Source organism: Pezoporus occidentalis, unplaced genomic scaffold (assembly GCF_034315485.1).
Source record: "Pezoporus occidentalis ecotype Australia unplaced genomic scaffold, CSIRO_AGI_Poc_V1 ctg34, whole genome shotgun sequence".
Lineage (NCBI taxonomy): Eukaryota > Metazoa > Chordata > Aves > Psittaciformes > Psittacidae > Pezoporus > Pezoporus occidentalis.
This window is the reverse complement of record NW_026915376.1, coordinates 746,464-764,388: the sequence shown is the minus strand read 5'-3', so window position 1 is coordinate 764,388 and position 17,925 is coordinate 746,464. Positions and strand designations below refer to the sequence as shown.

Sequence of the window (17,925 nt, the reverse complement as noted above, 5' to 3'; positions counted from 1 at the left end):
GTTATGGTAAACAGATACTGTCATAGCATTATGTACTCTAGCAATGATTTATATAATTATAATTTGTCTTCGCAGTTTTCGATCTTGAATGTGAAGAAAGCATTGATTCATACAAACTTTCCAACAGCTCAGTGATTATCAGAAGATACTCTGTGTGTAATGAAATACAGAATTCAATCATGGATATTTTGCATCTATTAACCTGTATAACCTTTTCTTTCCTCTTGGTATGATGGAGTCTCTGCTACAAGCTCACAAGGTTATCGTATACAGATGTCCCATCCTCTTTCAGATGGACCTGCTAAATCATTTCAGCAGATGAAGAACTGCTTTATTTTTCAGCAGGGTTTTTGTAGTCATTAAATGCTGGGTAATGGATCAGTTGTTAGCATTTATTGAGTTTTTTACCCAGTGGGTTATTGCATGCATTTTGGGTTTTTGTTCCAAATGTAGTAAGCTTCCTGTCTATATAATAAAAAAATTGCATAATCACTGCTATATATGGATACCAGAGTATTTTTTGAGTAAATACGTTCATTGGTTTTGTATTTTATTTTTATTTTTTATAACAAGGGCTGTATGTGCTGCCAGTTACCACTTTTTCTATCTGCTACTCCCCGACAATAAAGTTCTTGAATATGTGGGTACAGAAAGGGCTTTTTTCTTCTGCTGCTTTTTGCTTTTTTCTTTTTCTTTTTTTCTTTTGTTGTGTGGAAGAAGACAGTGAAAATATCTGGTATATACTTGATACAGTGTTCTTTTATTGAGTCTTCAGACAGATTGAAAGAACTGGATTTTCAGATAATAGATGTGACCTATGCTTATTGATGCTAAATAATGACCTCTTCCAGTAGCTCTAACAAGAGATCTGTTCTGTTCCTCTATACTCGCCCTTGATTCTCTATACTTGTTGCTGGATGATGTGATGGCAATTTGAATGTCAGCTTCTGGATGTCACCAAAAGGAATCAGTGGCCCTGCTCATGGTTGCTGCTCACCAGTACAAATATATAGTTTGGACTCATTGGAGAGGGATGGATGAATACATGTACAAGACCAGCAAGTTGATGATTGTGAGATTTGCAGTAGTGCTTACATTTCAGGAGAACATCTGACATGTTGTACCTGATCAGCCTCTGAAGTTAGCCCTGCTTTGGGCAGGATGTGGGATGCAGTGGTTTCCAGGGGTTTACACACAAATGCTAGTGTGTAAATGTTTTTGATTTATATATCCCAAGTATGCTCTCATCAATAGAATATTTGTCATTTTAGAAAAGGTGCTTGAATGGTTTTAATCTTAAATAAATATTTAGAAACTTAATTGGTTTCTTCAAGTCATAGCTATGAGAGTTGTTCTATTTCTTAGTAATTACACAGAATGAGCAAATTGTGATCAGAAGAGATCCAGGAATGAGCAACTCCTTTTGAAAAACACACAAATCCAGTGCAAAAATGGACTTAAGCCACTTTTTGGTTTATGTCTTTGTGAGAATTCCAGTTAAATATTATAAGATGTTTATGTTTATGATAAGATGTTGAAAACATTATGGGATGGTAGGACGCTTTATCCTGCCAATTTGTCTGTTTGCAATTAGTTTAGGGTACACTGAATATGTTATTTTAATACTTCACAAATTAAATGTAATGATGTACTGCATTTAGGATTTGCTTTCTCTTGCCAGAATTCTAAAATATTTGCACTTCCTCTTATTTTTTAAAAACCTCATTGTCTTTTCAAACTCAGTGTCCCTGTGAATATAAAAGCACCTTCTAAAGCCCTGTAAAAGTGTTAATAAATTGGTAATCTTTATCTGTTTTTATTTTTAGCTAAGGCTCTGATTTTGAGAGTCATTCATTCTTAAGTATTTCACAGAGTCCAAGTCTCAGTGGTTCTTTTTTTTCCCCCAAGTGTTTAATATGTGATGGTACTATTAAGTATATCGTATTTTCACTCTAAAAGAGAATTGTAACATATTCTTTTAGTGTCCTAAAACAATTGTCTTGGCACTGCCTAGCTTATTAATCTGTTTAGTATTTTCATAGGATATATACTTTGTTTTGGGGCTGTGTGTTTATATATATTTAGTTTTAGCAGATGACTGCATATTTATTTATTTTGGCAATATCATTAATCGTTCAGAAGACTTTTATCCTCAAATCCCTTCATTTTTCAGACAGACCTAGAACATCTGTTTGTAATTCTGTCTTGATCATTGCCAACACAAATTAGTATTGGAAGCTCAGTCCATATTTTATCTTAAAATGTTCAGAGACATTTTCAGGGTTCATGAGTTTTACAAGAATGATTAATACCAAACATGCACTAATCTGGTTTTCCACCCAGGGCTTTTAAAGGTCATTACAAATACAAACTTTGCAGTTTCCCAGTCAGGTAGGTTAAGAAATTTCTCTTTCACTGCTTTCTCTTACAGGCTGAGACACTGCTGCTGTTCACATAACCTATAGTTTAGGATGAGAAATGCAGAAAAATAATTTCCAAAGACTTTGTTTGTGTGTGTGTGCATCCACCAGTTCTTGGCCTATCATGTCAAGGTTTTTTTGTTTTGTTTTCTTGGTTGGTTGGTTTTGGCCAATAAAACCCAAACAAAAGCCCAAACTTGTAGAGTTGTTTCTTTTTTTTTTTTTTTAAATCAAGGCCGTGGTCAGAGCCTTGGGTTTTTTTCTGCCTCAGAAGGCTTCATCTTCAGCAGTGCAATGACCTAGTATCATGCTGGGAACTTTTTATCAAATTGGATGAAAACACAGCTTTATATGAAGTGCAGACATATGGTCCTAAATTGGCAAATTATTCTGTGTCAGTGTTTTACGTATATTCTCCTAATTTAAAGTGGCTTAGTTTGGAAACATCTGGTGCATACGCACACACACGTATACACACACATAACATAAATGTGGGCTTTTCGGGTTTTGTGAAATTTCTGTCTGTTGGGAAGAATTTCTACAATATCCTGGGGTTACTGATGTGAAGATAACCAAATTTTGGTTAATTTCCACGTAACCAGCATGTATGTACCTGAGTTCAGTAACATTCCTGCACAGCAGAGGGGATGATACTACTCAGCCCCCTGAGTGAGGTTGTTTTAGAACAACTGGAATACCTAGGTAACAGATTGTAAAATCAATGTGCTTTTAAGAGGAGAACAAGAATTATTTCTATGTGAGATCACAGTTTAACTGAAGTACATAACTTTTCTAATTGACAGCTCTGAACGAACAAACGTTATATATGAGCTGTTCAGTGTGGAAGCCATTATACCAGTAGCACTACACATGCATTTATGTTAATACACAACTTTTAATAACCCCAAACAGTATGGATCATCTAGAGGTTAGATTTTGAAGTAAAAATCTGAGTGGTTCCTTGGCTGATAGGAATTTTGTTCCATGGTCTGGTGCAACTGGCTGTCAAGAAATCTCTTCTCCAAAATGGAATTTTGCCATGGTAATAGGTTGCTGCACTGTGGTGGGTTAAAGGTGTTATTCACCTTTTTGTCATTATTTTTTGCCTTCCTATGTTGGAATGTTTTTATCACTTTTATTTTGTGTTAGCAGAGGTGGTTTCCACAAACAGCAGCATAAATGAAAAAGAGTTTGTTTTCTTCAGACAGGTATTTTAGTAGTATAAGTAGTTTTTGTAGATGACAGAGCATTGTTCCCTTAGCTGTGTTCACTGAGAAGTAGCAGATCTCTTCTTCAGATGGTGTATTCAGGTTTTGAGGAGTCCCACCGAAAGGATATGGAGTCTTTTTATGTGTAGTTCTTACATTCAGCTTAAATTGTAGGTGTGATTTGGATTCTTTTAGCAGTTTTAATGATTTATGTAAAATTAATCAGAGGCTGGAATCCACATACTATTTGAGAATGACCCCAATTTAAGCAGAGATGCCAGCCTCTTAGTTAAATGAAGCCAAACAAAAATCCCCAAACCCAAAACTAAACCTGCATCTCCTACTGTTTATACTGACAATTCAACTTTGCTTTTTCTGCTCAGACCTTCAAAAAATACCTACTTCAGCAAGTATTTCCTGTGGAGACTAAGCAACCAGAATGACAGAGGTCAGGTGTGTTTGCCTTGTGGTCTTCAAGGTGCTTGTTCTTTCAGCTGGCAGAGGAATACTTTCTTTGCATCTCTCATTTATGGGCAATGCATGTGTTGTTTTTATAAGAAATGCTCACATCAGCTTTAACTTAAGTATCTACTGCAGTTGTGCAACATCAGTGGGGAATTAATGTGAGCTACTAAAAGTTTGTGTGCTGTAATGTTTTTTGAGTGAAGCCTGCACAGTAGAATACTTTTCTCTCCCTCCATTTATAATGCCAGTCTGATTTGGATATAGAGTTTGAATGGAAACCATCATTCAGGCAGCAAAATAAGCTACATGTAAGATTTATATAGATCATTCTGATACTGTAACAGCATTTCAACATGAACGAGCCACTCGCGTGTGTGCCAGCAGAGCTGTCAAAGGGGGCAGGTGCCTGAGCTGAGAGGGACCTCTTTTGAGTTTCATTATGTTACTGCAGGGGTGGTGGTAGATACCCAGAAAAGGGGATGAATTAATAATGTTTTCATGAGACATAGGAGGAAGTAGGAAATATGAAATGAAGAGTTCAGAACAGGAATAAGAAAACCAAAGCAACTGTGTGTATGGATAAAAATTTATACATGTATATGCGCACACTTGAAAAAATCTTTTTATTTTGTAATGTTAATGAGCGTGAAGTTTCTACAAAATGGTAAATTGCTCACAGGCATTTTCAGTTCATTGATTTGGGACATGGTTGACTTTAGAAATTACCAGAGGCTCATGTTTTTCAAGCATGTGCTGCTGGCATTTCTTTTATTCTGCAAAGCAGAGCATTGCCATTGATTACTTAACTTCTACTGATACCTATAAGCCATGTCAGGACTGGCATACATTAACAAAAGCTCATGCTTTCTCCCAGTGTTTGTCCATCACAATAAACCTCCACTTTCTTCCTTTGCAAATAGAATAACGTATTTCTCATTTTCTTGTTCTGTGCTCTTCAAAGTCTCATTCCATGGTTGTTGAACTGAAACAAATAATCTGATTTCAGTTATGACCCATCACTGAAGCTACAGTATGATGATTAAAGGCCCATGTTTCCTGGCCATGGAGAAAATGAGATTTAACTGAAGACTTATAGTGATGTAAAAGCAGTATTTTCTGGAACACAAAAAACAATTTTAACTGGATAATTGTACAAAATCCATGGCCAATCCATATCAATTTGTGATTCTCCACATTATTTCAAACCTTCTTACAGTGTCTATGCCTCTTTGAAGTTTCTTCAATATGAGGGGCAATTTTTGAAATGGAAATGCGTGCACCGATGTGATGTGACTGGGACAAGTCAACAGAAGGTAGAAAGTCATCTTGCAACAGATATTATGACTTGGCAGCTTCTCTTTCTTTCACCATTTGCTATGGAATGTTGTTGGAAGAAAAAAATGAGAACCAGTAGCTAAGTGTGAGGAAGCACGTTGTATGTTGGAATTCCCATTACTTAAGAAATAGATTCCATTAATGAAAATAATAACTTCAGATTTTTAAAAAGCACTCGGTTGTTTCTCATGTTAATGCAACACTGTTATAGTAATAACAGTGATAAATATAGTGATAAACTGAGATAGGAATAGAGAAGGCTTCATTTAAAAATACATGGGATTTTTTATTAAAAACTTAAGATTTAATGGAATTAGTTCAAGAATTATTTGAATTCTGGAAGTTGCCCATGTTTCATCTCAATTTTTAAATTTCCAAAAGAATTTATTAATTTTTTTTCCTTTTTCTTTTTTTTTTTTTGCAAGTATTATCTGATTATGTGTTCCCTCCCTAAAATAAGAAGTAGTTTCTGGGAAACACTAAATTATTCAGAACCTTACTTAATTAGGATAAGTATCTTTTGTGAAGTTATGGACTACAGTTAGAAATGCAGCAGTGCTAACAGCATAACAGCAGAACTAGTTTGTGAGAGAGAGCTGCCATTTGCAGGTATGTCTAACCATGTGCATGTCTTCAAGCATGTCGGTGATGCTAAAATTTTCAGGGTTATTCCCAGGGTTAGATGCCTTCCTGGTCAGAATTGTTCAGCAGGAAAGCTTGTTCTGAAGGTAGTGATGACAGAGTTCTAATATGCATTTCTGAATTAGGCCATTTTCTTTTTAAAGACCTTTCTGTTGGAAATGGACAAATTTGGAAACTGTGAAGGGCCTAAAGGGTTTGCTTACTGATTGGTACATAGAATTGGTGGGAAGTGAACTGAGGCAAATTAACACTCGTGTTCTCGGCTCTCAAATTATAACCATTTTTTCTGAAAATACGTAAGTGTCACTGTAGGTATAGAGACATTTCTTTTGACTCATTTTGCTTCTTTACTAAGTTGTATACTGTTTATGAAATTGAAGAAACATGTATTACGCTTTTAGCCATCGGATGTCACCAGAGTACAGAGAGTAAGTATTAAGTGATGTGGAACTGATTTATGGCTTTCCTTGGCTCTTTATTTTGGGAGTGGGAAGGCTCCAGTCCTTCAGAAGCTTTCAGAGATCAACAGTGGCAGCACCTTGGCCAGCTTCACAATGGCTGTAACCGTCTTAAATTTAGAATACTGAGGAAGAAATGGGTTCAGGACCTTGTTCTGTTTTAGTGGGGGCATTGACACCAAATGAAAGGGGTGAGGAAGCAAGCAAGAGGTGAGCACACCACCACACAGCTCAGTATTGGTGTTTTAGTGCTCATTACAGTGGAATACTTAGCAGAGGCCTTGGAAGCAATCTGTCTTTACTGCATGTGTACTATGGGAGTGCTTATTGTTTTGCACACCCTCATTGCTTTCTGCAGTTTCGGTGGTGTTCTGCAAGCCATGCAGCAGCGTGGACCTTTGCTCTGTTAGATGCCCAGCTGCTTACTGCTTTCCTGGGCAGCAGTGTGCACTGCCCCTGCTTTCCCAACGGCACTCTGCCTGCAGTGATTGAGGCTGAGTTTGGGGACATTTGAAGGAGTTTCTTACAAAGTTCTTTGAGAAGAAGATGGAGGCTCCAATAAATATTTAAGCTGAAGTAGTTCACGGTTTGAGATGTGAAAATTTTACTGACTGCATTTTTATTGTAAGATTTCTTTCAATTCATCTGGCATTATAAGTGGACTTTAGGGCAGCTTTAAGGCTTAACCTTAAATTTAAGCTATTATATGTTAAGTCCTGCTTGAAGATCTTGCTTTCCATCACTAAAGGTGCAAAGCAGCTGGAATGAAAATAACAATTTGGCTTTAACTGCCATATAGAAGTCAATAATAAATATTTATATTCTGCATTTTTTCTTAGTAATTTCTATGTAGCATTGCTGTCCCAGTGCTAACATGAAATACCTTCATTCTTATTGGTGAATGTCTCCAAAATTAAGCTTTAGAGTGGGACCCACACAATCCACCTTTCAGGGATGCATAAAGGATGGAGGCTGAAGGGAAGTAGTCATCCCTTCTGTATTGACTTCCAGAATTTGTTGGAGAGAGAAGTGAGAGATGTGACACAACAGATTTTATTTAAGCACTTGCTAGAAAGAAAATCTGTAAAATGTTCTCAGATCAAGTTCCTTGAATGTGATCACCCTGATATGAAATGAAAATTGCTGCAAAGAGTGTAAGATGAAAAATCATCATTCAGTAAGGGTATTTGGCACTGTGCTTTATGTATAAATGTCTGCTATTTTTAGCTATTTCCAAACCATATTTTGTTTTGTACTTGGCCAGAAATTACTGGGAGCTAAAAAACTTTTGGAGCTGATGGGGAACAAAGTGAGACTTTCTCTGAGCGAAAAACCAAGGCCTTTATAAACTAGAAAAGGGGAAAGAGAGTCTCAAACAGGAAAGGTGTTAAAACACAGGGAAAATTAGGGAAATAATATGAACAGTGACAAGAAACTAAAATGCCTGCAAGGCTGGAGATAAGAAAATGACAGGAAAAGAACTGATGAAATATAGAAGATTTGAAGGAAAACATGTTTAAAATAAGGTTTGAAGGTATCTGCTAATGGTAATTTAAAAGGCTCTCCTTCCAGCTAAACTGAGAGAGAACTGGTTAGGCAGGTATTTGTAAATTTATTACGGGTGTTTGTAGGTCTGCTAAAACAGACCCACAGGTTTCCTCAATGTTTCACAATTGTGTAGAATAATTTAGGAGAGTCAATAGTGGTATAGTCAGAAGTAGCCTGCATTTCAAAGGGGTGAAGCTTAGACTTGGTGTCAAAAATGCTGAGGGAAACTTCTATGAGTTTAAAGTGTACCCCAAGAGGAGCAAGTACAGCAGAAAGCTGCCCACCTCTGGATTGGATGGCTGGAGGCAGGAAATAGAGGCACTGTTGTCAAGAATATTTTCACATTCTTCTAATGCAGAAGTCTTCAGCTGGATTTTATGAGCATCTAGTTAATGACAAGAATGCTTTGGATATCTTGCAAGACCTCTCAGTATCAGATTAAACCTGAGCAAAGCGGAAATAAGCTGTTTCTCTGGGCTGTGTACCAGTCTATGTGTGAATCTGTTTCTCTGTGTCTTCAGCCCTCTCTGCTATTTGATATAAATACACTTTTTCCTGCGTTTCACTCCTGTTTTCTAGCTTTGTGAGTTCTTCAGCTTATATGTAGGCAGAATTGACTATGCTGTTCCAGTCATCTTAACTCAGGTGTGATCTGAACACAAGGCCTAAACAGGTGAAATTGAAGGGTTAACTTGATGTACACCTTTACCAAATTCTATGTCTATGAGACAAAATGCACCATGATATATTCTAAGCCCAGCTCTATTCCCATGTTTCTCCAACTTTGTTGCCTGAAATATTTTAATTTTTGTTCAGCACTTTCCAAATGTATTCCATAGGGAATGAAAGGACTTTCGGGTCTAACTTTTCATGTTTGGAAGTATAAAAGCAAGTAAACAAACATTGTAGGACCTCTAAAAAACTAGTGTCCTAAAAAATGGTCAAGAAGGGAAAAGAGCTAAAAAGAAAAGAGCTGATGAAGATACTCCTCTCTGAGAGGGTCAGAGGGATTTATATTTCACTGGAAATCATAGGTCCATATGATCCAGGAGGTAATACTAGCAGGATGTAAATATTTACAGCAGCAGCATGATATTTTAGACTAATAACTTCCTTTTTGTGGAATGTTGACTTATGGGTCAAAGAAAAAAAAAGTCTTGGACATACAGCAGATTAATGAACAATGCATTCATCAGTTTTATAGGGAAAAGTGAAAGATGGGATGCTTTATTATACTTGGCTTCATTGGATTGTAACCACATGTTCTAGAAATGAATGTTTAGAAATATTGCATGTAGCGGTTTTACATGTTTCTAATTAGCAGAGATGACCTTTTCCTGTTGTGAAATATAACTTTAGTCTTCCTTAGTATTTGGCTTTCTTCTTTGATTAAAATCCCAAGGTGGAATGAATATACTGTGTGACCAAAATTAATCTGTTTAAGCCTGAAATTGCTAGAGGCATGTTGGCATACCCACTGCGGGCAAACACTGGAGATGGCCTTGATTTGAGGGAAAGTGTGTCAAAGAAGCTTTGCAGGGCAAGTAGCTGTAGGAGAAAATTTGTAGTAGTTACCTTGTGCTTTGGGAGCCAACTTTTGCTGTGTTTCTGCTTCAGTGCTCTCAGTGGCAGATAGCTAGGAGTTTTGCTGGGAGGATAATTACAGTACTTTTACACAACTGCTGGTTTTGGTTGTGGTGGCATTTGTTTTATTAATTGTGCATGTTGATTGTGTGTGTGCATATATATGCATTTTGTATGTGTACATATATATGCATGCATAAATGTAAAAGGTGTTTTATTCTAAAGCTAGTCTGTCTTCTAGAGCAAAAAGTACTGTTTTGGGAGATGCTCAGTGCTGCTTCTGGACAACATTTTCAGTTAAAGGGCCTTGTACTACTGAAATTACTTCTGAAGTCTTTTCTTGGTTTTCAGTAGGGAGATTTTCTTGTATTTCCTTGTATAGGTTAGGGTCAGAAATAACTATTGTACAAAGAAGTACAATTCAAACAATTCAAAGATTAAATTTCTTGCGTGTTTGAGAGCCATATTTTGGGTGTTTTTTCTTGATTTTATTGGAAACCACTGCATCTAAAGCTTTTGATGAGTTGTCAGCTTATTAGAAAGATGTATAATTCTGTTCTTGGCTGTATCAGAATAAATACTGCATATCTAGTGGGTTTAGTTCCAGAAAATTGATGTTGGGTTGTTTTTTTTTAGTTGGTTTAACTGAAGGAGAACTATGTCTTTGTGGCTCTAGATAACTCTTCAGTTTCCGTGAAGAATCTTGCACCATATGTGAGTGATGGAAATTTTTTGAAACCCAGTCTTTTTCTAAGTACTGCAAAGAATTTAGCAATGCTACCATCACTGCATGAACACAAAGACAAGCGTCTACATGGGAGTAAATGAAAATCTCCCCCTTGTATGTCTTTTTATTGTTTTTCCAGCCTTGATTTTGGCTCATGTGAGCTCCAGTAGAAGAAAAAACCTAAAAATCCAACATAAATTGTCAGAAAATGTTTTTCACAATTTTCTGACCAGGTATTCTTCAGATTCTCAGTAAGGTTTTTTTCCTGCATCTTTATTTTTCTTCTGTTTCAGGGTGTTAAATATGTGGTTGGGTGTTACAAGAACTACAGAGACCAGCAGCAAATGTGGTCATTCATTAATGGCTAGCTGCAGTTAATGTCTTTTAACTTTCAAAAATTTGTCATTTTTGCTACCTCTCAGAAAGCTACTTCTCCCCAGTGCTGCTGTTAGATTAAAAAAGATGAATTCATATACTTAATACAATGAAGTGTGCAAGTGTAGAATATGGGAGATTTTGGCCTCACTTTTAGTGGTATAGATGTCAAAGGCTTCTTACCTGTTGTAGTCTTGTTTATCCAGACCTAGGGGGTCCCAGTGGGATGCGACAGCAGTATGCAGAGTAACCTCAGGGCAGAAAAACCTGGCAGCATTTTTCAGAGGACATGGGTCATGGGGTGCATGGAGGATGGTTTCTTCTCTGCCTCCTGATCCACAATTGCAGAATGGGTCCAGGGCCCTGGCAGGAGAAAAGAGGGGAAGCCCTGAGCCTACCATTCTGCCCCAAGTCAGCATCCAGGGCACCAGAGGCATGGCTCGCTGAGTGCGGAGGCTTGTTGCTTTAGAAGGGGTTTGGGATGTTGCATAGGCATACACCCTGGGGTTGTTGCTGCCTGACCCAGCACCCTTCATCCTTGTCTCCCAAGCTGTGCTGTGGCTTTTAGTATGCTGGAGATGCCCCTGCACCCACAGTGCCTGGTGCTCATGTGTGTCAGCATCAGGGTAACAGCTGAGACCAGCTGTGTTACTAGACCGCGTTATTCTGCTGGGAGAGATGTGAGGAAAGAAAGTTGTAATTGCATTTAATGGATGCTCTCAAATCTACCAAATGCGAAATGGCTGTTATTCGCATCTTTATTAATAGAATCAGGAGCATATTATTAAACCAATGAATGACATGTTTGCTTATTGTAGGTATTGCTTGCTTTCAGTTTGTGACAGGTCTGAAATGTACACACTTGAGAAAATCTGAGCAGACTTTATGCACTTCACATGTTCACCTGAATTGCAAAGGTCTAAGAATTTGTTCAGGAAATTAGTCCAACATGACATGCGTGTGAAAGAGACACTCTTCTGTTACATACGCTATAGGGCTGGGTTATTAACTGAAAATATCAACAACAAAAATGCGGTTGGGGATTCATGTGAGATTGCCCTTTTCCCCTGCAAGCTGTGGCAGAAGCAGAAGTGTGAATAAACTGCATAGAAAGGAGTGTTGAGCACAGTCTGGTAATCAAATGTTCTAATCTTGTGAGTAAGGCGGAAGGTCAAGTGCCTGCAATCAGCAGAGAAGTGTAGATGCATTTCCATTATAAATTAAGTAACCTAATTGTATTGGTTGGATTTTGTTGTGTTTTTTTCAAATTAAATTAGGCCCTTTCAGGGTAAACAGAAGTATTTTGTGTTTTTAAACGGGTGTGTGTTTTTTATGTTGTCAGGGTGCAGGTGTGGCTCTGATAGGACCTGGCAGTCCAGGCAAACCCTTATCAACCTCTTCACTCTGTGATTCACACTTTGCATGTTCTCAGGATTTTAGCCAAGTGTTTTCAGGCTGTCTCCTGCGCTTGTCATACTTGGGAGCAGCTTCCCGTAGACTTTTTTGCCTCACTGCTCATCATCAGTGCCTCCATACGGTACTCTGGTCTCCTCACACCTTTAAGAAAAAGGAATTTAAACAAAACCAACAGAAAAAAAAGCTGTCTTGCTGAGAGGGTGCGTGTGCTACTTCCAGTTGAGCTGTCTTACTAGTTTTTTTCCCTAACTCATAGGTTTTCCTTTGAATTCCATCTATAGCAAGCCCTTGGGACATCCTCCACCCATCTGTATGTTCATTTTTTTCCTTCTCAGTACACTTTGAGAGAGCTTAATCTATGAATGGTGTTTATAGGCAGTAATGATGAAAAGAAGTAGTATGTAGATGAGGCTAAGATCCTCACTTGTGCTTGCTCTTTCAGAAGAGATTTGGCTTGTTTGGAAAATCTTGTTGAAGCTGTATTGGAAAATTAATAATTTATTTTCAATTGCTGCATCTTTCTTTCCTTTTCTATTGCAGCTTTTTTCCAGAGATTTAAGTATTATTGAATGCATTAGGTGAAATTCTGTGCATTTTCTCACTCACGAAATTAGTCATGAGTTAAGCAAGATGCAGTAGATAACTTGTGAGTAAGTTAATATTATGTCCAGATGATGTTTGCAGGTAATGAGAAATGCATAGGAGTATTTGACAGTGACCTTAAAATTGTTTCAATAAAATCTATAACATTAATAAAATATTGAGAAGCAAAGGAATAATCTCACTTCTTAAAATGTTCTAAAATACATGAATTCTGTATATATGAATAGATGAATCTTAAATTCTTTATATTCAGGTGAAGTGTTTTAGATCATGCTGTTTTACATTTAAAATGTCATGTAGCAAGATTCATAGATGCTGTAAATCTAAAGGGATTTTTTTAGCCTGAGAGGGAGGAGAGGATTAGAAGAAAAAGTAAGAATTTAATCAGTAGCTATACTTTACTCTTCAGCTCTGTAATAAGCATTCTACAGCTGCTTGTCATTCAAAGAAACCTCAAAAGATGAATGGGTAGTTAATTCATTATACACTGCCAGCCAGGAGTCACCTTATTCAAGCAGTCTGACTGGTAGTGTCAGTTTGGCAAAAATCCAGGTTTTGTGTGATGGTTCTTAGATTTTTGTGTGTGTGTATACATTTGTTGCTGCAGCATCATTAACCCTTACGGACAAAGGAGGCAAAAGAAATTATCCTGCAATTTATTGAGACTTTGGTACGTGCTGGAGGAGTGCTGCTTTGTGGCAACAGGTCTGCTAATTGTTTTACAAAGGGAAGAATGAATAATCTGGATGACACCACTGATTTCAGTAAATCCTAGCATCTCTTTGAAAAATACTAAAAGGTAGACAGGGCCAAGGTATGCTAGCAGTATATTAAGATTATCAGATCTAGCCTTCTGACGGAAGAGTGTGAAATCTGTAGGAGAGACTTCTCTAATAGCTATGGGCATTCATTCATTTAAATTCTGGCTCCAGGAAGTTATAATTACTCTGCTTTGGGAATTTGTGTTTTACTTGTTGCTGTTGAAACCTTTTGGTACTTTAATGTGAATGTGAATAAAGTTGGAAGGGCTCCGTTATCAAAGTCATAACTCACTACTGTGTTTTGATAAATAGCATTTGGATCAAAAAAGGTCTGCCTTCAAAATGGTTTTGCTCAGTCATTCTGCAGTAGGTTGAACAATTCAAGTGAGTGTTGTTGCTCAACCTTGGAAATGAAGCAGCTCTCCTCAGCTGAAGATTTCACACTTGTTTCCAACTCTGAATCATCCTCGAGGATTGCACCTTAAAATAAAAACCCTGTTGTGCATGTACAAGATTTTAGATTCTGCTTATAGGAATCCAACAGTTGCTAGTTTCTCCAGTCTCTAGGGCTGGCTTTGCAAGTAAAAAGTGAAAGAAGGGACAAGCAAAACGTGCTCATATCTGAAATATTTCTAATTTATTTTTCTCCTGGTAGTTAGTAGGAATGTCAAAAAAATATTGTGCAACAAACCAGAGATTCTTATGGGGTAGAAATGAAAAGATTGTTACTTGCTTGTAATTATCTGTAAATAGTGCTTCTCTTTAATCTTTGACCAATGCAGCTATCGAAACTCCCTGAATGCTTATAAGAATCCCAAGATGGTGCATAAGCAGTTATTTTTAAAAAATCTAATTTTAATAATTACTAACAGTTATTTTACTAATTAAAACCTATTTTTTAATTTTAATAATTCATATATTGAAGCAGTACTTTGATATATCAGCAAAATACCTTTCCCACTTGTGAGACTTTTGGGAAAGGAGAGTTTGGTTTGTAGTAGAGGATGCTTCATAGTATTTCTGGTGTTCTGCCCCTACTTCTGGTAGTTTTGGTGTCACGGCTGAAATCAGTTGGATAAATTCATCATCCAGAATTTGTAAATTGAAATCTGTGGGCTGTGTTTTTTAGATCTGGCCTCTGGAGAATGTTCTACCATTCTGAAGTCACCCATAGACATTAAAATTTGGGGGCAACTGAGTGGCATAAGTGAAAGAAAAAAGAGAGGTCATATCATAAAGCAGTTTTGCTGAGACTCGGTGTTTGCAGCCTCTACATTACCGATGACAGAGGAGGAGTTTTCTTTTGGTGCCAGCAGAGATGGAGAACTACACTGTGTTTTAGTTGTGTCAGTTGGGAGTGTGAATGGAAAGAGCACATCTACTACCAATGTGCAGACACCAGGAATCTTGCAGAGAAAGGTCCTTCATCTGATCACTTAAACTTGCAGTTTCAGTTCCAAATGGGCTGTGTTAGACACGTATTTATCTCCCAGTGAAATTTGTGTATTTGAGATGTAAGATTTTTTGTGCGTGCACTTTCCATTTAATATTTTCTTGGTGTCTAAAAATTTACAGAACTTCAGTGCTGTTTTCTTAGCTAGTCTAGTATAACTGTAAGTTATGACAACATCAGAAAATGGTACTAGAGTCAGGAAGCACTTTTAACCTTTAGATTGTGATGTATAGCTCTGGTAGTTGTCCTTCTGGCTTTCACTGGATTTTTATTCCTTCTCCCTCCTCCCCTTCCCCTCAGTGAATTTTTATTTTGGTGTCACTTCCCACCAATCAGAAGTATTTTCTTAGAAGAGAAATTTCTGCTGATGTGTTCAGCGTTAGACTCTGTTATGAAGTTAGATCTTCCTGTCACAACTGGAGGTCCACGGCAAGGTCTTGCTTAAAGTGCTGCTTGCTTAAGACAAGACTCAAAGTAGATAACAGACTAACTGGCTGTATTGCACAGCTCTCATTATAATGCTGTCTACAAAATCAAACTCCTCAGGGTTATAACTATGTGAAACAAACAAAAAAAAAAGCACATTTGACACCTTGACTGTTGATCTAACTGGCCCCAAAAGTGCTGAATCACGAGTAAAGGATTGTGAATCTATCTTTGAACATAACCATGCACACTTTATTCTTGTGTAACAGCATTGTAGACCGCTCTTGTTTTTCAGTTTGTTTTTTTTTTCCTTGGAATATTTGAAAATTGCTAGCTCTGAAAAAGGGAAAATTATGAAGGTATATTTGTGTTTGTAACCAATTTTCTTTTTTTTTTTTAAACAGGAATGAACATCTGCACAGATGCTCTCAGTGCAAGGTTGCTAAATACTGCGGTAAATCTTGTCAGGTAAGATGAAAAATAACAGCTTTAAAGGGCTGAGAAAAATAGGCATTTGAATATTTTATTTACAAGGTCTCCATGCATTGTCATAACTCCACACTGCAGTTTCTCATGTTGTAGTTACGGACAGAGTGTACAAATATGCTGCCTTGGTTTATTTGAGTATTTTATTACTTTTGGCTGTGCATGGTTAGAGGGGGAGGAATAATACTTCAGCGTTGTCTTCGGTAGACTGAAGGCTCTAAGTCACTTTTGCAGTAAAAATAATTAATTTATATTTCAGGCGTTATTTTTGTCATGGCAAAGTATATATTCCATTCTTTAAGGGAAGAAAGGGTCAAGAATGTGCAGAGAAGAGAAGCCTTGGGCAAAACTGCATGGCTGAGGAGGTTTTCAAAAAGATGGAATCAGGCCTTACACAGTGGTGTATGGCAGAAGGACAACAGGCTTAAGAAGAAAGAAAAGAGCTTTTTATGGGATATAAGGAAAAGTTATTTCACCCTGAGGACAGCTAAGAGCTGGAACAGGCTGGACACAGTGTTGTGTGATCTGCATGCTGTGAGAGTTTCAAGACCCTACTTGGGTAAAGCTCTTAAGTTGGGTCTGACCTCAGAGCTGACCCTGCTTTGCAACTAGAGATCTCCGTAGATCACTTCCAACCTGAGTTACCTGATTCTATTCTGCGAATCAGTTTTTAAAGCTAAAGGTGTTCAGACCTAAAATTTTAGCTTTTATATTTGGCTTGTATTGTCACTTAAACATGTATGCAGATGTATGCAGGACTTGGTACTGTGTGGACATGCAAAGCTAAATGACTGTTTAAGGTCTAACACAGCAGAGAATCAGGCACCTGAGATTTGAAACATGAGGGCCATGTTACAGACCCTTGAATTTTTCAATTATTCCACTTATCTTTGCATTGTGATTTCTGTGTGGGTTTCTCTATGTTTGTTTGATTTTCTTCATCTAAATAGAGAAAAAGGAAGAAAATCAACTAATGGTCAAAACAGACTAGCAGTGATACTGTATTAAATGTATACGAATGTAGCTTTTTAAGTTAAGTCCTTGACATTCAAATGATCTTTTCACATGTCATGTGCTTCGATAAACAATTATGCTTTATTATAATCTGCAGCGTTCTCAACATGCCAGAAAGCTGTCCTTTTGGGGATTAAAACATATGGACAGCCAAGAAAGGAAGATACGTCATTTTGAGTCATTGTATGGCAAATCTGTGCAATGTACATTAGGTGCTTATTGTAGCATTAATAATAATGCCATAGATAGATTTATCAGGGGAGGTCAGAAGGAAAATACAACTGTGAAGAATATAAAGGATCAGAGTATTTGCATGGTAAGTTTAAAACAAATATCTGCCAGGAAAGTCATTGCTAAAGCTTCTATTGGCAAGTTTCTAACGTGGGATGAGACTGTGTTGGCACTGAGCTGCACAAGCAAATCTGCAAAGGGTAATACAATACAATACCTTCATTGCAACTACACCAACTTAGGTGTAGTTGCAGTGAAGGTAGGTGTCATGGTTTAAGCCCAGCCGGCAACACAGAACCACGCAGCCACTTGCTCACTCACCCCCGCCCCTTCCTCCCCCAGCTCCCTGAGGGATGGGGAGGAGAATCAAAAGAATGTGACTCCCACGGGTTGAGATAAGAACAGCCCAGTAACTAAGGTATAACACAAATCACTGCTGCTGCCACCAATGATAATAATGAGAAGGGAAATAACAAGGGAAGAGAATACAACTGCTCACCACTTGCCGACCGATACCCAGCCTGACCCGAGCAGTGATCTAACCCTTTCGGGTAACTGCCCCCAGTTTATATAGTGGCCATGATGTGCTGTGGTATGGAATACCTCTTTGGCTAGTTTGGGTCAGGTGTCCTGTCTCTGCCTCCTCCCAGCTTCCCCTCCTCCCTGGCAGAGCATGAGACTCAGAAAGTCCTTGGTCAGAGTAAACATTACTGAGCAAAACCTAAAAACATCGGTGTTATCAGCATTGTTCCTAGGGTGAAAGTCAAAACCAC

At 37.7% G+C, this 17,925-nt stretch overlaps 1 protein-coding gene across 2 annotated transcripts in view; it reads left to right on the top strand.

Annotated features, from left to right (window-relative positions):
• SMYD3 (SET and MYND domain containing 3) overlaps nt 1-17,925 on the top strand; it is a 402,483-nt gene that overhangs the window by 27,300 nt on the left and 357,258 nt on the right. For both annotated transcript variants that reach the window (XM_062629465.1, XM_062629464.1), the window contains exon 2: nt 15,826-15,889. In XM_062629465.1, the coding sequence (XP_062485449.1) occupies nt 15,826-15,889 (64 nt within the window). The remainder of the gene's footprint in view (nt 1-15,825; nt 15,890-17,925) is intronic.